Source organism: Rousettus aegyptiacus, unplaced genomic scaffold (assembly GCF_014176215.1).
Source record: "Rousettus aegyptiacus isolate mRouAeg1 unplaced genomic scaffold, mRouAeg1.p scaffold_m13_p_6, whole genome shotgun sequence".
Taxonomy (NCBI): domain Eukaryota; kingdom Metazoa; phylum Chordata; class Mammalia; order Chiroptera; family Pteropodidae; genus Rousettus; species Rousettus aegyptiacus.
In genome coordinates this window covers 97,266,938-97,288,890 of record NW_023416309.1, presented here as the reverse complement: position 1 = coordinate 97,288,890, position 21,953 = coordinate 97,266,938, and the positions used below count along the sequence as shown (strand labels likewise).

Here is a 21,953-nt window from a genome sequence, read left to right as displayed (position 1 = left end):
AAACTTAGTTTTCCACAAGAAAAACTACTCCCCACTTTCATGTCTCAGAAAATGAGATTAATATCCACCTACTTATTGAAGTCGGAAACCTGGGAATTATCTCTAACTCCTTCCTTTCCCTCTGCCCCGCCCCATCCAATCCATCAGCAAATTCAATTACTTCTATGTCTAAAATGTATTTCAAACCTGTCTTCAGGGCCAGCACCCTGCAACAATATCCTAACAGCTATCACCTTTTCCACTCCTACCTGCTTCATTCATTCACTACATAAAAGCCAGAGCAATCTTTAAATGATATAAATTATATCATATCACTCTGCTAAAACTCCTCAATATCTTTCTATGGCATTTTGATAAAAACCTAAACTTCCCACCACTCAGGATCTTTGTATCCATTAGGCGTTTCATTCCTGACCCACTGTGTAAGGGCTGAGACATTGTCAAGGAATCTATGAAAAATGTTGGCGGAGGGGAGGGGGAGCATGGGGGGATTAAGGGGGTGAGGACTGGCTTCAAAAACTACAGAGTCAAACTTAATAAATGTTTGTGACTACATAATTTAACAATGCGTTGTCAACTAATCCTAAATTTCAACTCAACCTTTATGTAGTCATTTATATTTTTTATTTTAACACGCAATGTGGGTACATGTTATTTTGTTATATATAATGTGGTGTGGGTCCCCAGAAGCAGTAGTATAAAAGGCCTAGAGGGGTTCTAAAATGGCCCTCTTTTAGGGCCTTTATATAAGGTCCTGCATTTCTCCATCTGTGCCTCTCTCTATGGTTTCCATGATGCCACTCTCCTACTTGCTCCTAAACTCAGCCAGCGAGACTTACAAATTCCTAGGCTGTACCAAAATCTTTCCCACTGTTTCCTACCCACTCACCAGCCCTCATCCTGACTCCTTCTCATCTATTAGTTCTCAGATTAAATGTAATCATCTCAAAGGACCTTCCTGACTAATCTAACTAAAGCAGGCACATGTGCACCTTGTTACCTTCTTGTTTTATGTTGCCTTATTTCCTACATAACTTTCCTCTCCATCCATAGTTTATTTTATTTTGTGTTTATTCTATCTTTCTCATTAGACTAATAAGTTCCATTAAGGCAAGAAACTTATATCTTGTTCTCTGTTGTATCCTTAGAGCCTACTCCAGTGAGTGGCTCAGTGCAAGCTTCAATAAATAGCTTCTGAATGAATGAATGAATGAATGAGAACTTAATCATCAAGGGAGGAGGACCAAGCTAGAAAGATTTGTCTTGGACTCCATTTTGAGAGGCAGGAGGCATCCATCGTCTTTCCATTCTAGGTACCCAGATAGGTTTCGAAATGGAATATTTGGAGAATTTTTCCAACAGAAGTTTTAACGAAAGCTCTTGTAACTTACCCTATTGGGGTGGGGATTGGCTTAAAGTTGTTTAAAGGGATGCCAGAAAGCTGATCCAAGAGAGCCGATCCCCTCGTCCAAGAGAGGACTCAACCCAGAGCTCCAGTGATCGTTTAAAATAATTCACAGACAAATATTAAGAAAGAAAGCAGAAAGTTTACTGAAGCAAAAGTACACACTTAAGAGGGAAGTGCAGGTGGGTCAGAGATTGAGTCTCCCCCCAACAATGTCTGGATTATGGGTTTTTGTTCTGAAGGGCTGGGCTGCGAGATGCGTGATGAGAGCTGCAGTAACTGCAATGCAGATGAGATTATAACAATATTATAGTTAGCCGAAAGTCAGGTCTCAGTCAAAGCTGGAAAAGACTGGTTTTGACTTGTCTCCCCTTGCCGAATCTGAAACCCAGTGAGCAATGACGGAAAGTGGTTTGGGACAGGAGTATAGCTCCCCAGGTTGATGATCTTCTTTGGCACCCTTCCCTCCGCAAAACTCTAATGGCTCCACCCCTTCCGGTCCTCAGTTTGAAGCGAAAGGTGGCGTTGGCCTGGTTAGGGCTCCAAGAACCTCATCGTCGTTAATTATTCATGAGGGAGGAGGGCATTGTGGGAGCCTGGATTTCTTATTATTCGTGAAGGGGCGGGGCCTCTTTCTCGCTGAGGCTTCTGGGAGGATTCCAAAATCTTCGCGAGGCCACTGAGGCGCCTGGGAAGCGGGAGCACGGCTTCAGAGCGGATCGGAGCCGGATTCTCTCTCTTCTCGGCTTGAGGAGAGTTGTTTTTTTTTTTTTTTTAATATTAAGAAATTTGAGAACGGTGGGGCAAAAGGACTAAATCTCATCTTCCTGTGATTCTTTAGCTGGAAAACTGTCAAAATCTGTGGTAAAAAGAGATTTGTTTCCCCAATGTTTTCTTGAGGTAGTTTCAACTCTTGGTGGACGAAAGAGGGTAAAAGATGTATCCCAATGTGGTTTGATTCTTATATTGGCCAGTTTCTCTTTTATGTCCTTATTAGTTTACCTCTTGGAGATGTTTTAGGCTAATACACGAGCAGATGGGGTGGGTTTCTTCAAAGGGTTTTCTTAGATTGAAACAAAATCGAAATTCCGGTGATTTGCTGTGGGCGGATTTTCTCTGAAAGATGTGCGAGAGGGGGCCGGAGTTCATCCCAGAGGGCGCGGGAAACCTTCCACGAGTAGTCAAAAAATGAGTGGGATGGAACGGTGACATCGAAACATTTTTTAATTCTTATTTTGGTCTGGGGTTCTCCTTCTCTAGAGCAGTGAGAGGAAACCAGCAATAATTTGAGATTACACCTTGAAATTTTTCGGAAAACCCTACTATCTCCCCCAAAATGTTCAGGGTTGAATGAAGAAAATTAGAAATTGTGAAAAGAGACTCCCATTTTAAAAGAATTGGGGCCATTGTATTTTAATCCTCTCAGAGGTTTATACTGAGTGGTTGACAACACTAAAGTCCCCTAGTCCCAGGTGTCCCTCTTTTAAAGTTCCTTGGAAAAACAAGACAAATCCTAGGCCAGATTTGTATTTTATTATAATGAAAATGCTTTAAAATGCCTGCTTTGAAGGAACAAAACACCAAACTCGTGGATTAAATAAAGATTCTTCCATGTGGTGGAATTATATGCAGCCTTCAAAAGAAATAACTTGTAGAAGTATATCTATTGGCATGGAAAGAAATTGCAACTTAAATTACAATTACAATTGAAAAAGCAGATTACGAAACAGCACGAACAGTGATCCCCTTTTTTGTTATAAGAAATATATACATATGAAATTCTGGAATGATATAAACCAAAGCATTTATAGCAAGCAAATTTAATCTTTTTTGGTTTGTTTTGCTGTATTTTGTAAATGCTTTGACAATGCACATATGTTACTTGAATAATTTTAATGATTATTTAAAAATATCTACTAATTTAAATGCTCATTGAATGCTGAAGCAAAGGGCTATGGGTATGATCTTAAAGGAGGTTCCCAGTATGCTTTTCACTAAGCATAATATTCCTTGGCCATGTTTTCAAATATGTGACTGATTATAAATTGATATAAGTTGATATGTAACCTTTTAAGATGAATAAGTAACCCTGTGATTTTAGCAATTTTCTGACCAAAGGGGAAAATGCATTTTGGTCAGATATATTTGTAACTCTTTGATGAAACGTCTTAGTTGTTAGTTAAGAAAGAAGGAGCTAGAGTTGTGATTATGCATATGTATTTGTACATGTATATATACAAAAGACACTGATTCCTGAATTGGAGCAATAGTGACACAAAATGATGACACTGTGTATGATAAATAATTAAAGAATTGTTGTTTAGAGTAAGTAAATTAGCAATTTTAATAATTTCCCTCTAAGAATTGTTCATTTTGAAATCAAGTTGTGTAGGATCTTTCTGAGACCTATCAGTATTATTAACCAAGAGTGGAATCGAGGGGGAAATTATTTATTTATTTATTTATTCGAGTCATTAATTTTCCAAGACTTTAATTTCACTGCTTATGTTTACATTATACAGCAAAAATTGATAATAGTAATACCTTCTTAATCTGTTAGAGCTAGTAAATTTTAAAAGCTCTAAACTTAAAGTCTCAATATTTTATTTTTTAATTTTATTGTTTTTAACAAAAGAAGATGTCAGTACTCAGTTTTAAAGAAACAGAAAAATAGTACTACAGAATTTTAAAGCTACATTAATACTTTGATATTTGTTTTAGAATGTAGATTGTAAAAGCAATATACTAACTAACAGATACTGAATGTATTTAATTTCTTATATCATTTTCTTTTGCGTTCAATCTTATACTTTTTAAAGATTTTGCATATTTCTTTTCTCAGAGTATATCTCATCCAAACTTATGTCTCATTTTCTACTAAAACTCTGAATCTATCTAGAGTATTTGTCTAAGAGAGAAAAGGTTTTTAAATATTTCATATCATGCTGAGATTAATAATAGACTCTACTAGTGGGAACTCCATAAATTGGACATCATATTAAAAGTTTTGTAAATATAAAGAGACGGCAATTGCCCATCCAAGTATCAACCTCTTCGATTAAAAAAACAACAGCTCTTCATTGCTATAACTTCCTTCCCTTTTTGTCTTTTGTACTTTGTTTTTCTAAACAGGATAAATTCACAAGATAAGAGAAAGGATGGCATCTAGAATAAATACCAGTTTCACTTTGATTCCCAACCAGAAATATAGACGTAGCAATCGTCGATACAGCTGTTTTTCCAACAACCTTGACTCAGATTCTCAGCCCTTATCAACACTTGGAAATTTTAAAGCTTTGCCATTGGAAATATTTCAAATAATCTTAAAATATTTGTCAGGTGAGGTTTGGGGACTATAAGTAGGCTACATAGACACTCAAATATTTTTATTTTCCCCAAAAACTAGTTTGCCATCTTAGGCTAGAATTAATGGTGTTCATGTAAGTTAATTTTATAAAGTTTCATCATTGTTAGATAAGGGGTACAATGAGAAAGTACGATACTCAAACTCTTAAGGCATGCTTCTAGTTATGACATGGTAACTTGACTGTTACATCCCAAAACGGTTTGTTCCCAAAATATTTTTAATTCATTGAGCGTTGGATTTAAACAATTCTAAGATTCTTCCCCCTTCCCCCAATTTTATTATTTATTTTGATTATTATTTAGTATTATTATTAATGAACTAACTTATAAGTTAATACATTGTACTAATAGTGATGTCCTTGTATTTAATCCATTCATTTATATGTATATAATTTTCTCTTGGTAGTGAAAGATATCAGCATGCTAAGCATGGTGTCCAAAACAGTCAGCCAGTACATTATTAATTATATTTCAACCTCATCAGGAAGCAAAAGACTTTTACTACAGGACTTTCATAACCTTGAGCTGCCTGGCAGGAAACAAGACTCCTCTATACTGGAACACTACAAATCTCTAGGTAATTTATGTAATAGAATCATAACAAATACAAAAGGAATTTATTATATCATTCTGTAAGACCTGTGGGGAATGGAATATTTCCTAAAATGTGCCTATTTTTATGATGCTTTTACTCTTAAGTATGAGGACTTTGCCTTAACAATAGTCCCTTATATTTATTTTTAAAGGTGAATGAATGAACTTTAATATAAAGTGTCAGTCTTTGTAATTTCATGTGGATACAATGTCACCTATGTTTAATGTCTAGGTGGCTTAGGAAATTAAAGTATTTTCTATTCTTTACCTTCATTGGATCTAATGAATTTTATCTTTATACCGTTTTTCCCTTTCAACCATAGTCTATTCCTTAAAATAGAAAAGAAACTTAAACATATTGTTGGGGAAATCACTTATTCTTTTATCAGGAACAAGGGTTTTCTTTGAAAGAACTGCACAGATTTACTAATAAATCATCATATTATGAGTAAATTAACCATATCAAAGGAAATTTGTATAATCTTTCTTCCCTTGATTTGTATTCATTTGTCTTTCACCCCATTCATTGATTTCATTCTCTCTAAGAGCACTGAAATAGAATTGTAATTTTTACTTGATTAATGATACAAATTTATTATGAAGTCACCTTATAATTAACCAAAGCATGGTAATAAAACCAAATAGCAAAGTGATGTTGAGATTTAAATAAAAGCATAATAGTAAGTTAAGTGTATATTACCTTTTAATAGCCTAAGGATACCTAGCTTTAAGATAATAAAGACTATATAGATGTGTAAATATATCAAAATGTATTTGATAGTATATTTAATAAGACTAAATGAAAGATATGTAATCTGGTTATAATGTTATTGGCTTCAGTATTTATGTTATAGTAAAGCTTGTATCAAAATACATAATAACTTTTTGCTACTTGTCATTTTAAATACCTTTTTTCAAACATCATTTGTTGCAAAGGAAGTGGTACTTGGATAAAAGAGTTTATTCTTTGGTTTTGATCTAAAAGAATTTTTTTTCCCTGACCAAGGCTCAAGTGCTTAAACAAACAGAAAAGCATTAAAACAATAATATAGATAATTCAGTTAAAAAATACAAGTGTGTATTGATCTTAATAGCTAGCTTTTTAAAACAGATTTATTCATGTAACGATTTCAACCTTCCATTTAATTTTGATGCGACACCTGGCTTATGACCAATTCCTTAGATAAATGTTTGATGTACTTACCACTTTTTCATGTTGCCATTTCTATCTGATCTCTTCTTGTTTTCACACATTAAAATAACATTTTCAGAATCCTGTGCTCTGAAGATTATAAATTTTAATTTGCTTCTTCATACAAAACAGAACAGATGGCCAGTATGGAAAGAACATTACATCTGACTCTATTTTAGTATGAAGAAATTTAAAAAGTTGGTCTCTAAAGGGTACAGCAGTGCACCTGTGTTAAAAAAATAAATAAGTCAGCCAGTATTGGTTCTTATGGTAAATTGCAACCCTTAAAAATAGGAATTTTACATTAGAAAAGGCAACCAACATACAATTATAGCTTACAATTCCTCAGCTATGATATGCCATGGGACTGGATGCCAAAACATAAAAGGAAAAGAACTTGGCCTAAAAACCAAACACTGAAAATGTCTTTTTATGTACAAAAATAGGGAGGGTTTATGTTTAAAGCTCAATTCTGGTCATGTGTTACCCAAATATAGCAATTTCTAAAAATAAATTAGATTCCCATAGATTCTACAGAATTACATAAAGTAGTTATTACATTATGTTAAAAAGTAAGTGCAGAAAGGATAAAACTGAGGAAAGTCATAATATTCGGGTATATATTTTCTTGCTGTATATCTTATTTTTAGTTTGAAGACATTTACCCTCACAGGAATGTTAACAATGTATTACCATTTTAGGAAAACAGACCACTTAAAGTTAGAGGAAACAAATCATGTACTTCCTGTCACTGTAGTTTATTTTATATATCTCACTGGGAAATTGAATATTTTGTTTTTTAAATATCTGAACTCAAAATTCTATACATTCTTAAAATGCAAACCCCTTAAAAGGATATCTTTAAAGGAAGAAATAGATATTTTATCCAAACCAGCTGCTTTCTGAGAGCAAAAAATACTCTAACTTCTGAAATTTTAAGTACTTATTACTTTAAATTTTGTTATTTGGAGAAAGGAATATAAAATCCCTTTTCCCATTCTTTCCATGTTTTTTATTAACAACTCAAAACATTTTCCTTCATGAACATGAAGTTAATTTCAAGAGATACTCAAATATGTTTTCTATGGAATAAATATAAAATAAAGTTTCCTTGGTGTATTTTGTATCTTGTTATTTTATTTTTTAAAATCTAAATACTTTTCCATATCTATCCTATAGTATCAATTTCACAATATTTTAAGATTTTATGCCAATGCCTCTTAGATGGACATCAGAGTCACTTGATAATCATCATATAAGAGTTTTGTACCCTTCCTCCAAATTTCCTCTTAAAAACCATATCAGCTCACAGTCCACTATGATATTCCATACTTGACTTTCAGGAAATGTTATGTTGTGCTTTGTTGATATTCTTAAATGAATTGCATTGTTGTTGCCATTTTTTCATGTGTCTCTTTACTTTCTCAGGTTTACTCTTTAAGAGATGTACGTTGCTGCTACCTACAAAGGAAAGACTGAAGTATATTCACAAGATACTCGCAGAGGTAAGACCATAATTCTGAATTAGTTTACAATCTTGATTTCCAGTAGAGATGTTTTATTGTCTTAGACTCATTTAAAATCCATCCTTAATTGGTAGAACTTCATGAATTAGTACTAAAAAAATTGATCGATGATAATCTAATACTTTACTTAGTACTCAAAGATTATAAAATACCAAAATGTAGTATAGTAGTCTTACTTGTTACAAAATAATTTTTATATATAACTAAGTACGTTGCTTAAATTTATTAGGTTTAACAGAGTATAAAAGTATTTTACCCCACTTAGGAATCCTGAGTATTTTTAAAGTGGCGATCTTGATATTTTATTAAAATGAAATAATTTCCGAATGTTAAAATCTTACTATTTAAATATACAAAAACATAGGAAAGTATTTTAATATATAAAATGACAACATGTTTCTGATAATTTATGACTTGGAAATGTATATCAGTGTTTTGAGTCATAATCTTTATATGAGAAATTGAGTTTTACTCTACAAACCCAAACATATATATAATGTGGATGGCTCAGTTCTATACTGAATACTATGCAAACTATTTCTGATGCACAGACTTTTTTCATGTCAATATGTGCATTGAATTTAGATCTATGTTAGTGGAGCACCTTCCCAGATCATCTTTCTGCCATCCATTTCTTCAGTTCCCAAGGCATTCTGTACATTGAATCATAAAACTCACTTTCATCAAGCTAATTTTCTTGCATTAAAATCTTTCAGTGGCTACTCAATTTCAGCCAAATAAGGTCCAAAATCCATAGCTGGTATTCAAGGTTCTCTGTGATGATGAAACCTTACTTCCTACTACTTTGAGCCTAATTAAGCTGATCACATCTTTCTTCTCAAGTAAACTTTTGTTATTTCTACCTCAGTACAATTTTGTCCTTATTATTTCCCATTCCATTTGTTATAGCTGAATCCTACTTTAAGACATTGCTTATTTAACATCCTTCATAAGCTTTTAAAATCATTCCCAAATTTATTATTTCTCTGCTTTCATATTGTCTGATATAGTACTTTTTTGGTCATTTTAGCATTTGTACATATTCTAACCTCAAGTATGGAATAACTTCACATGTGTATATCGTATTCTCTTAAATTGTGAGCTCCCCAAAGGCAGCCTTTGTTTTATATATCACTATATAACACAAGACTAATCGGTTATTTAGCATTTTAATTATTTTCAGTTAATACTGAAAAATTCTTATCTATTTTCATTAAATTTGAATGTCAAATCATTGTACAGTTCCATTATAAAGGAGGAATTAATAGTTGTTCTCTTCACAGGTTTCCTGTTTTAAATTCAATGGCTGTGCAGCTCCTATGCAATGTTTAGGATTATCATGTTATGGCATGTTTTTACAGGTACATTTTTTAAAATGGAGGAAGAAAAGGCATATTTTTGAACTGTTGACAAGTAGAGCATGTAATCTGTTGTTTCTTGGATTAATAAAAGTAATAATAATCTAAAAAAAGAATAAAATAAAATTGTAAAAATTTGAGAATATTTTAATCTAATAATGTTTATCACCTCAGATTTTCTTATTGGATTTCTCACTGGTAAGAAATCTTTAACATTTATTTGCTCTATACCAATGTCCTCAAAGTTTCTAGCCAATATTGTAAAGACTAGAAATAGTGTGAGGTGAGGTGTATGTGTGTTTGTATAATGAGTTTTAATTCTTGAGCTAGTTATTTAAGATGTTACTTTAGAAAATCAGCTGTATGAAAAAAATTCTAACTATGGTAGGTAATAAATGTAACTAATCTTATTGTGGTAATCATTTTGTAATATATACATATATAAAATCATTGGGTTATACACATTTAAGTTACACAATGTTATGTGTCAATATATCTCAGTAGAGCTGGGGAAAAAAAGAAATCAACTGTATAAATTTAAGAATTTTCAACTAATCATTTATTGTAAACAAAGAAAATAACATTATAGTTTAATGTTATTCAGTATTAATAATAATACATTACACTGTTCTAAGCAGTTTACATGTACTAACTTATTTAAAACTTATAACAACCTAATGAGGTTTACAATAGTCTTATAACAATCTTGCTATATCCCAGCCTGCCAACCAACATCTGCACACCCAGATTCCAGCAGCATAGTCCTTCCTACTAGCTCTTTTTTTCTTTGGGACAGGTAATATAAGTACATGTATTTATGTAAAATTCAAAAGGTAAAAAATGGTATAAAGTGAAAAGTAAGTCTCTTTTCCCAACCTGTTTCTTGTCCACTTGGTTCCCTTCAACAGAATGTATCAATGTTAGCAGTTTCTTATAAATCCTTCCAGAAATAATAATATGATCAATTTGACATTACTGAAATCCAGGTCAACTATTTTAAGAAAAATTTGTGTGACTGATCAACTTTTTCAAAATCTAATTCCAGCTAACCTTTGAACGACACAAGGGTGCTGACCCACTCACAGCTGAAAATCCACATATAACTTTTGACTCCCCCCCAAATTTAAGTTGTCCTTTGGTGTCCAAGAGGAATAGTTCCAGGACTCCCCATGGATACCAAATCCATGGATGCTCAAGTCCCCTATATATAATGGAGTAGATCAATATATATAGTTAGCCCTCTCCATCCATGGACTCCTAACTTCCTATTGAAAACAGTGCAGGTATTTATTTTGAAAAATCTGTGTATAAGTGGACCTGCATAGTTCAAACTCATTGTTGTTCAAGGGTCAACTGTATAGTGATACACCATTTGAATTTCCTTTTCACATATATTTAACTGTACATTTGGGTTTACTCAAAGGTAATTATTAAGTTTTGTCCTAATAAACATTTTTTGCTTGTTCACATCCAACTGTCATAAATAAATGCTCATAATTGTTGTTAAAATGAGATCATAATTTGTAAGCAATATCATAAATGATAGCTAGAGGGGGTTAGAGGGGTTCTACTATAGTATAAAACTAAGCCACAGTATGGTTGTGAGTCAGATACCTAAAGCTGTGATCTAGGGTTTGGGCCTTTGTTATTTTTCTCATACTGACAGAATTCAGGATTCACTACCATTTAGAAGTTCTCTGAAAAGATACACCCTTTGTAACAACAACAACAAAACTAGATTTGTAGCATTTCTAGGTTTTGTTTATGTAAAATTTTTTATTGATTTCAACAGTTCTATAGTGAATAAAAATTGAATATCACCTGGATCATGTGCTACAACATTTATGCTCATAAGGCAGTAGTAACTTATGTTTTGATTTGATGATCTAAACATTTGCAATATTTCCTTTATTGTCGTCAGACACTAACAGCAGGTTGGGATGAGCTCGAGTGCCATCGTGTTTATAACTTCTTATGTGAGCTGACTGATCTTTCCCGCAAGATGCAGACCATTGTCTTCAGTAAACCAGGTAAAAAACTACAATTCAGAAATAACATTATACAGAAATTAAAACAGAAAATAAAAAGAGTTCAAAGATGTACTTAAAAATAAATTGTGAAAAATAAAAATAAGATTTCAACTAGGAAAAACATAAAATAAAAAATAAATTGTGGCATCTATTTATTATAAAAGGACAAAGAAATGTAAGGTAATAATAAACACTGAATTAGATAGTAAGCACAAGTAGCATGTGATTAGAGAAAGAGAAGTACTCAGAGGGCTTCAACACTATTAATAGTATTTTATTTCTTAAACTGGGTGAAGGATACAGAGGTGTTCATTATAATATTCTCAACCTTTGTATATACCTGAAATAGTTCATATTTTTTAAATTATAGAACCCTACAATTCAGCAATTTCATCATGAGAAACTCCTACAGTGTGCACAAGGAGACACATATAAGAATAAGCATTGCGGCATGTAACCATGAAAAGCTGCAAACAACCTAAATGCCATTGTCCAAAGGCTGGATAAATGAATTGTGGCATATTCATTGTGGCATGTACATTGTGGCATGTACAATTAAAACTATTAGTAGTTAAAATGAATGAACTCAAGCCATATGTATTAATATAAATAAATCTCAAAATATGACTTGATAAAAAAGCTTATCAAATGATACTTTCAATGTGAAGCCATTTATAAATATCTTAAAAACATGAAAAATAACTATATATATTCTTTATGATTATATACATGTGTTGAAAAGTATAAGAATGTAGTTGGAAGATGTGATAGTTAATTTTGTGTATCAACTTTAGTAGGCCAAATTACCCAGATATTTGGTCAAACATTATTCTAGATGTTTCTTTGAAGTTATTTTTTAGATGAGATTAATATTTAAATCAGTAGACTTTGAGTAAAGCATGTTTCCCTCTGTAATATGGGGGCCTCATCCAATCCAAACTGTATTGGTAATGTTTTATTTATTTTTCAAAATCTGAAGCAAATTTAGCAAAAAGTAAAGTTTTGACAAAACTGAGTGGTACACAGTATTTGTTATAGCATCTCTGCTTTTCTCAGTTTGAAATATTTCATTATAAAACAAATTATGGATTAAAAGGCAGAATTAGAAGCCCAATGAAACAATAACAAAATTATTTTATCATGTCTTTCTCCTGATCAAAAACTTTATTAGCTCCCTCATATCTTCAAAATAAAGTCCAAACTATACTGGCTTTCACATTCTAATCCTAACCTACTTTTTCAAACTATTGCCCTTTATTCTCCATATCAGTTTGATATAGAGTAGGCATATTGCTCTACTCACTCTCAGACACCTCTTACACATTTCTATCTCATACCTTTTATTCTCTTTTTTTCCCCTGGAAAACCATCTCCTTATCCTTTAGGACCCAATTTGCCTGACCTTCTCTGTAAAGCCTTTCCTGATCTCCCCAGGCCTATAGTAATCTTGCTCTGCTAAACTTCTCTGTTATTGGGCTTAGCACATCATGGGATACTTATTTACATATGGTCTTGGATCATTGACAGACTTTCCATTCCTCAAAAAGTTAAATAGAATTATTATATGTCCTAGCAATTTCACTCCTAAGGAAATTGAGAGCAGGGACTTGAACAGACTTTTGTATGCCAATGTTCATTGCAGCATTATTTGCAATAACCAAAAAGTGGAAACAACCAGGTGTTCATCAACAGGAGAATGGATAAACGAAATGTGGTATATACATACAATGGAATATTATAAGCCATAAAAAGGACTGAAGTTTTGATACATGCTACAACATGTATGAACTTTGAAAACATTGTGACACAAAAGGACAAATGTTGTATGAATCCACTTATATGACCTACCTATAACAGGCAAATTCATAAAAACAGAAAGTAAATTAGAGGTTACCTGAAAGTGGAGGGAGAGGAGAGTTACTGTTTAATGGTTATAGAGTTTCTGTTTGAGGTGATGAAAAGTTTTTGAAATAGACAGTGGTGATAGTTGAACAAAATTGTGAATGTAATTGATGCCTTTGTATACTTTAAAAATGGTTAAAATATCAAATTTTATGTTATATATATTTACCATAATCTTTAAAAATTAGTAATGTAATATATTAAAACTATTGAGTTATACACTTTAAATGAGTTAATTGTATGGTACGTAAATTATACATATCAATTAAAAAAACATGAAATACCACTTCATAGACACTAGGATGGCTAGAATCAAAAAGTTAGATAACAGCAAGTATTGGTGAGAATGTGGAGAAATTGGAACCTTCATACATTGCTGGTGGAAATGTAAAATGGTTTGACCACTTTGGAAAACAGTCTGGCAAGTTCTTCAAATGATTACATATAGAGTTACCATATGACCCAGCAATTCCACTCTTAGGTATACCTTCAAGAGAAATGAAAATATATGTCCACATAGAAACTTGTACATGAATGTTAATAGCAGTGTTATTCAGAATTGCCAAAAGGTGGAAACAACCTACATGTTTATCAATGGGTGAACAGATAAACAAAATGTGGTATATCTATACAGTGGACTATTATTTAGCCATAAAAATGAATCAAGTACTGATACATGCCATAACATGGATGAACCTTGAAAAAATTATGCTAAGTGAAAGAAACCAGTAACAAAAGACCACATAATTTAGGATTTCATTCATATGAAAGTCCAGAATAGGGAAATCTATAGAGACAGAAAGTAGATTATTAGTTGTTTAGGGCTGGGGCAGTAAAGTACGAAGGGATAGGGGAGTGATGGCTCAAAGGGCAGAATTTCTTTTTGAGGTGATCAAAATGTTCTAAAATTGACTTGGTGATGGCTACACATATCTGTGAATATATTAAAAACCACTGAATGTATGCTTTAAATGGCTAAATCGTGTGGTGTCTTTAAATGACTAAATTGTGTGGTGTATAAATTGTATCTCAATAAAGCTGTTTTTAAAAAGAGTCCCTTGATCATCTAAAATTTTTACAAAGGCAAGTGAAGTAATACTTTCAGTTATGAAGCATATTAATGATGTATGTCTCTAGCCTATCCATTATGTACATCAACCTTTCTAGGAGGAATGGTTTATAAGATTTTGTTTTCACAGGAAGTGCCCGAAAACTAGAGTTAAGGATCAGACTGTTCTGTAGGAATGTCCTGCTTGATCATTGGACACATCGAAGTGATTCTGCTTTTTGGTTGACACGTATACTAAAACCTTGGCCAATGGTGAATCAGGCAAGATTACTGTATATTATCTTTGGACCAATATCTCCTCAAGATGGTAAGCATCTATTTTTTAGCAACATATGTTATAAAACTTGTTAAATTACTTTTACTTGAGGAAGCATATCTTTTTGTACTGTTCAGTTTCATCATTCCTAATGACTAACCTGTGTTTCATTTCATAGATGTATTGCCACATTAACTTGTGCATAACTTTAGCTTCAAGATAGAAATTATTCTCCTATAGGCCATTACTAAATATATTCCTATTATCTCTGTTTTACCTAAAACAGCTTCTTTTCATTTTTAAACATTATCTTAACTCAAGAATGTATTTGCTGCTGAAAGGGGCAAATAGTGCCAGGAAATAAAGTAGTAGTCAGAATAGATGTTTTACTAATTTTGGGGGCATAATATAATTTATTGCAATTTTTTGCCTGTATAATTAAGTTTGGATTAATGTTAAAATTAGAATACAGTTCTTTAGTTCACATTGCCTTATGTTGGAGGTAACCAGTTTAAAGAAGCAAGAAGCCAATCTGAGATTAAATGTTGTTGTGCTTGTAATTCACAAAAAGAATTAGTCATGGGAAAATAATCAAAAGTTGACCGAATTACTCTGTTTTGATATAAATGTTTAGAAGATTCTCAAATATAGCACATTCTATTTTCAGATTTTATTTTAGTAAGATTACATTAATTATTCCCATTTCTATTTTAGGGATAGCATTATCTTTGAACTAGAAGCCCTATTCTGCTGGTGAAACTACCATCTCTTCAATTCATTTAGTTATTATTGCTGTGCTTTATCACATCAGTCAGAGATATTCAAATTTATACTGTTATCAGAATCGACCTTTCACTATGAAAGTAGCATGTATAAGTAATGAATTTCATTATGCAATTCAATTTCTTTTTTAAACAATCCATGAAGTCTTTGTCATAAAGCCAACTATTCTGTCATAACCTAACGTTTGTTTTAATTATCATTCAGGACAGGTGGTTTGGCAGAAAATGATTGAAGAACCTACAGATGAATCCAGTCTGAAAGGTTTGGCTGATGCCATTAAATTACTATATGACACAGGCATCAAAGAATGGACAGCAGATGATGTTATCAGTCTTGTAGATGAACTATCAGGTAAAAAAATATATTTATTACACAAACAGAAATTTATTATTAGAATGCAGTTAGAAAATTGTAAGTGTAATTCTATAGGTAACAAATAACTTATCTATTGGATAGCATTAAATGCTAAAGAATTTGGCATTGTTTGAAGAGAATGCATATAATCAACTTTCTTTCAATTGTGAATTTTGTAAATACATATTTATTACCATTATCCCAAAGCTTCATCATTTATTAACTCATTTATTCTAATTTTTCAAGTTCTCAGAAACACTCTCCTACGTTGTATAAAGAGAACCCTTTCCTGTTGGTATAACAGAAGTGAAACAGTTTTTCCCATTCAGACATAATTCTTTAGATTCTAAAATTTACAAAATTTCTTTCCTTTCACAGAATTAAACAACCTTGCCTGTTGATCTATGTGTAGAACAAGTGCTTTGACTATATTACTAGTACATTTGTAAGAACTGTCATAACATGGTAGCAATCTCTATCTCCAGTTAAATGCTGTAATTGAAAAACTAAAGCATTTTTTTCTGAACTTTTCCCTTGGCACTAATTGTATTTCTAATAAAGTGATGTAATATTGCATATAATTAATGATGTTTGTATAATTGTATAATTTCTCATTCAATAATTGTTCTTCCTTTAATAAAAAGTGGTTCCCCGTGAATGGCTTCTAGAGAATAATGCACGTCTCCTAATCCTAAGTGGGAACAACATCTGTTTCACTTTCATGGCTAGTAAAGCTGTGAATGGACGGGCCATTGAACTGGCAAAGCTGATAGTCTTTTTGGCTTTGGTAAGTAAAAAATAAGTTTTTCTCTAGCAAGTTGTTTTACATTATAATTGACCCTCCAGGGACCTGCCCTGAAGTAACTGAAATATATACAAAACATTTTGAAAGAATACTTATTTAAGTATATATTATATATATTTGTAAATTTTTTTAATGTATTTAATAAACTATCATATTTGGAATTATTTCCTGTATTAACTACTCCCTACTTCATATCTAGATTGTCATGCAGCTCTGCCAAGTTATATACTCATTTTTAAAATTCCATTAAAAAAATAAAGTACCCTGTTTGATTCACTTCAGAATAATTGATAGGCAGCAGGGAGAGCATATGAAAGTCAGTGGTGGTAGAAATGAAACAAGATTGGTAATTGTTGAAGCTGGAAAATCGTACTGGCAGTTCATTATACTAGTCTCTCTACTTTTGTATGGCTAAAATGGTTTTCAAAATAAAACATTTAAAAATATATTTAATACTCATTCATTTGACATAGATTGTGTTTTTACTATGGGCCATACATTGTATGAGATTCTAGGACTATGGAAATTAATAGAACAAATCTCTAACCAAAAGCTGCTGATAGTCTTTTAAGAGATATCAAGGTATATGTAAATAACTTCAATGAGATAAGTGCAAAAATATATGTACAAAAAGAAACAAACAGAGGTGGCAAAGGGGAGCCAATATTGGGTGAATGTATAGGACAGAGAGGGCCCAATCCCAGTAGAAATAGATTTTTAAAAATGATTAGAAGTTCACCAGGCAGAGGGGACAAATTATTCAAGCATGTACCTACATGCATTACACAAAAATCTCATTTATTTGGCTACCATTGCAGATGTCAGCTCAACTAGTGCTTCAAAAGCAATGAAATAATCTTCCATTTGGGTGTTGTGAGCAGTAATTGAATGTAATCTATTTCCTATGAAATGGAAACAATCTTTACCAGCTCAATTGATTAAAACATGAATGAAATCTCCGTGGCTCTTTTGAAAATATGAAAATGTAAAGAAAGCTACTAAATTAACTGTATTAATGTAAATATTTATTTTAATAATTGAGAGAGAGAGAAATGGAACTGCATGGCTATATTCACAGGGCTATAAGCAGCTCAGTATTATTTCTGAAGGGTAAAATGTGTGGAAGGGGAGGAGGAGGAGGTGAAAGATTAAATAGAAAGGGAGAGGCCAGATAATAAAGGGCCTTGTAGATCATCTGTGGAGCTTGAATGCATCCTCTAATAGGGAGCTGCTGAAAAGTTTTAGGAAGAGGAGAGACAGGATCAGATTTAAGATTTTGAAAGTTCACTTTGGCAGCACTATAGCAAACAGAATGGCAAGGAAGTCACTAGAGATGAAGAAGCCTTCTCTCTAAATCCTTTTCTGATTAGCATCTCAACTCTATTTATTAATTTTCCCTAAAATACCTTTGTCTTCTCTTTATTTTCTTTTATTAATAGTGTTCTTAAGCAAGTTCATGTGTAAGGTAAGTCATCTGTGAAAATAGATTACAAATTCTTTGAAATATTTTTTGTTTTATTTTAATTTTTTTAATTGAAGAAATGATTCTAATTTTTCCCCTATCTACCTCCCCCCGCCACCACTAGTCCATTGTCCATGTCCATGAGTCTCTGTTTGTCCTGTTCATTTGTTGCTTTTAGGTTTATATCCCATATATGAGTAATATCATGTGATTTCAACTTCTTCGATCTTAGTTCACTTAACATGATTATCTCGAAGTCCATCCATGTTGTCTCAAATAGCAGTATTTCATCTCTTATGGCTGAGTAATATTCCATTGTATATGTGTACCACAGCTTCTTTATCCAATCATCTATTGTAGGACACTTCAGTTGCTTCCATGACCTGGCCACTGAAATTCTTTTTTTTTTTTTTTTTTGGTGCATATGAACTGTTTATTATGATTACATACCATTTCTAGTACTTTCTGTGCCCCAAACTGAGCCCCAGGAAGGGGTCTCAAGTAGATGATGGGCCAGATGTGACCTTCCCCAATGCCAGCACAGGAGCCTGGTTCTGAAAAGGCTTTATTGGTGGGGGCGCAGTCAGAAAAGGCTTTATTGGTTGAGGGGGTAGTCAGTCCTTCTCAGCTGCTGCCTTCCTCATGGCCTTAAGGACGTTGCTCAGCTCCTCCCACTTCCTCTTGGTGCAGATGTGTGTCCCCTCCCTTTTCTTCAGGGCCCACTTGTCCTTGGAGGCCTTGAGCAGCCCCAGGATGTGCCGCTTATAGTGAGCAAAGCCACACACCTCTCGGATCATATTCCCTACAAACTTGGTGTGCTTGGTGAGGCGCCCGCGGCAGCAGCTATGTCGCGGCTTGCTCACATTCTTGGTCACCTTGTGACCCTTGTTGAGGCCCAGAGCCATTGCTGCTGCTTCTCAATGGCTGCCAGAGCGGAAGGGCTGAAATTCTTTGAAATTTAGGACTATGTCACTTCTTCCATAGTGCCTCATACCATGCCTTACACATAAGTGTCTTTCCTGTCAGATTAACATCATTTAGTTACACAACTATAAAGTTTATAAAGCTGTGTATTATTTGGCTATGTGAACTAAATTGGCCATTTAGAATGTTAGTAAATAAATCTTTTCAGTTTTAACTATTAATATGTGGTTTTTACTTTAAACATTTATCTTTGAAATAATAGATAAATATTCCCTACAACTCTCAAGGTGGCAAATTGATAACACTATAGAGTTCTGTTGCCTATTGAATTTTCCTGTTTGTTGTCACCCTGATTGGACCCCTTTAAAGTAGAAGCCCTGTCTTTATGGCTTACTATTATATTTCCAGCTCTTAGTATGTGCTCAATAAATATCTAGTAAATGAATGAATGAGCAGGAGTCTTATTTTTTATATTGTTTTCAATATTAGATTTTACATTGATAAAGAATATTCTATGATAATTTCGAACCAGACTTTTATTTGTCATACATTTTCCACTAAAATTGAACCATTTAAAAGCAAAGGAGTATTAGCTATAAGAGCATTTCCCACTTACATACTCAATATAATGTCATGTGTAATAAATTATGTAAAATCATAAACAATCATAGTTAATAATACTGTTTTCAAATTCTGTACCCTTCTTCACATGAAAATTTACCATAATGCTTTGTCTAAATCAGGTGTGCGAGAAAGAACTATACTGCATGGATTGGGCAGTTAAAATGATGCAAAAAGTCTATAAGGTCTTTAGTACTCCAGTGGAAAGAAGTAACTTCCTGCAGAGTGTGGCAAATGCATTTGCATGTGTTATAATGGAAATGCTGCAGTCAGTTATGTCTGGTGAGTATGCATGTAGATGGTGCTCGGATATGAATAAAATGCATTCTAGTCTCTACTTATAACAGAGATAATTCTGTGTAGATTTTTATTTCTAAACTAAGAATAGAAGAAGTAGACATTTTCTATTGTTTTTTCCATGAGATATATTTAGTTCTTGGTTTTGTCACTTTTAAAATCTGGTATAGGTTTTAATGGGAAACATAAAGCTGAAGAGTCTACTCTGAAAAGAACCATTTTCAATTTTGCACAGCAAAAAATTTTCACATACTCACTTGTCAACGTCATAATCATCATCATAATAGTCTATATTTGTATAGTTTCAATATGTGTTATTTTACAGTAATTAGTTAGCCAACATGATAATTAACCTTGTTTTACAGATGAGGAAACTAAAGCTTAGAGAAATTACCTGACCTGTCCTAAGTCATAAAGTTAGAAGCAATAAAGCATGGACCAGCATCCTTTTCCTCTGACTTTTAATTTAATGCTCATATAGAACTCCATGATTTTAATGGTTAACATCTAACTTAAAGGCCACTAACTAGTCTTCTGTTAACATATTACTAAATCATATATTTAAATCATATATTTAAAAACTTAACTGTTATTTTATTTTCCTCATTGTCCCCCCCTCCCCCAATGCATGGCATTTAGGAGACCGTGATGAAGAGGACAGAAGCTTTTTGAATTTGTTCCATCTTGTGCATGCTCAGGCTAACTTCCATAAGGAGGTCCTGTATTTGACCATGAATACTCTCTCTACTTAAATACACAGAAAGCCTTGCATTTAGAGAATACCTCAACTGAACTAACAATTAGAAACGTGCTGTTTTTCATCAATCAAAGAATAGTATCCATGGGACTTTATCTCACCTAAGTAATTCATCGCCTGCATAGAATTTTAGAAGTAGCTGCTTTAAACATTATTAATATAAAAATTACAGGCAAACCCAAGAATGTATTGAGATTTATCTGGAAAATAAGCTGTGCCTCTCCAGATTTTGGTAAATCTAATACCAAACTAAATGGAACATTAGTGTCCAAGAATCTGGAGTCAGCCAACCTGTATGTGTGGATCTTTGGAGCAAGAGAAAAATTTGTTTAATAGTTAGAGCCGATCTAAATTCATGATAGTATGTATCTGTTCTCTTTGTTTAGGTTGTGTAGACATAGCCTAGAATGTTGTGTGGAGGTTTGCAAATATGATGTTTTGGACTATGCAGATATAAATCACATTTTTTACCACCTTCTTGACATATGATTACAAAGAACATTATATTTCATTCACATTTTGCATGAACAGATAAAAAACAAAGAAAATATGAATATACACATTCATATATAAATGTCTGTGTATATATACAAACATGTATCTATGTTTCCTTCTTTAAAACAAATCATACAAAAAGTCTGAAGAGGAAGGTAGTATATATTGTTTTAATACAAATCATTTTTTATTCTTTCCTGGGGATTAGAGTAAAATGTTGCAAATAAGGGAAAATATAAAATGAAAGAAAAGTAGCTATCCTGCTGCCAGAATAATCTTCACAAATAATTTGCACTTCTTCCTAAAGCTTATCTCCCTATCTTAAAGAGTGGGACTTGAAGAAAACTAGAAGCATGGATGGTTAGAAAAGCCCAAGAATAGGTTTTTCTTCACTCAAGGAAATAGGTTCCAAGAAGCTCCAGGACTATTTCAGTCTGACTAGCATTTGCCACCACCACTTTTACTATTAAAGTAGAAAATAATAGTGCCTAACAGGGCTGGAATAATGCTGGAGCCCTCCTGGATTGCCCAGTTTCTTCTCTCTGGATTTGATCATTTATCATCTGAGGACGCACTCCTTCCCCCTGGACTTCTCAGAGGCTGACTTTCCTAAGGCTTTGACTTAACTCACCTCTCTTAAGCTAATGAAGGGAAGAAACACATAGAAATTACCCACGGAAGTAGGGTATAAATTCTGGGAAATACTCAAATATTTGACAGGAGGGGCTCAGTGAGAGATTTAATAGGATTGAGGAAG

At 32.9% G+C, this 21,953-nt stretch overlaps 2 protein-coding genes across 3 annotated transcripts; one reads left to right on the top strand and one right to left on the bottom strand.

The window, feature by feature from the left end:
- Positions 1 to 2,151: 2,151 nt before the first annotated feature.
- FBXO47 (F-box protein 47) lies at positions 2,152 to 21,509 on the top strand. Of its 2 annotated transcripts, XM_016164830.2 has the most exons (11): positions 2,152 to 2,269; positions 4,538 to 4,744; positions 5,178 to 5,348; positions 7,986 to 8,062; positions 9,367 to 9,444; positions 11,363 to 11,471; positions 14,573 to 14,749; positions 15,686 to 15,832; positions 16,480 to 16,622; positions 19,770 to 19,929; positions 20,584 to 21,509. In XM_016164830.2, the coding sequence occupies exons 2-11, from the start codon at positions 4,564 to 4,566 to the stop codon at positions 20,694 to 20,696; spliced, it is 1,356 nt and encodes a 451-aa protein (XP_016020316.1). In that variant the 5' UTR covers positions 2,152 to 2,269; positions 4,538 to 4,563; the 3' UTR covers positions 20,697 to 21,509. The 2 variants fall into 2 exon arrangements, with proteins under 2 accessions (XP_016020316.1, XP_016020318.1); XM_016164832.2 differs by lacking the exons at positions 2,152 to 2,269; positions 19,770 to 19,929; positions 20,584 to 21,509 and adding an exon at positions 18,080 to 18,107 and having other exon boundaries at positions 4,463 to 4,744.
- On the bottom strand, positions 18,643 to 19,007 carry LOC107520730 (60S ribosomal protein L36-like). The gene has a single exon (XM_036223669.1). It carries the CDS (start codon positions 19,005 to 19,007, stop codon positions 18,717 to 18,719), a length of 291 nt encoding a protein of 96 aa, XP_036079562.1. The 3' UTR covers positions 18,643 to 18,716.
- Positions 21,510 to 21,953: the final 444 nt, after the last annotated feature.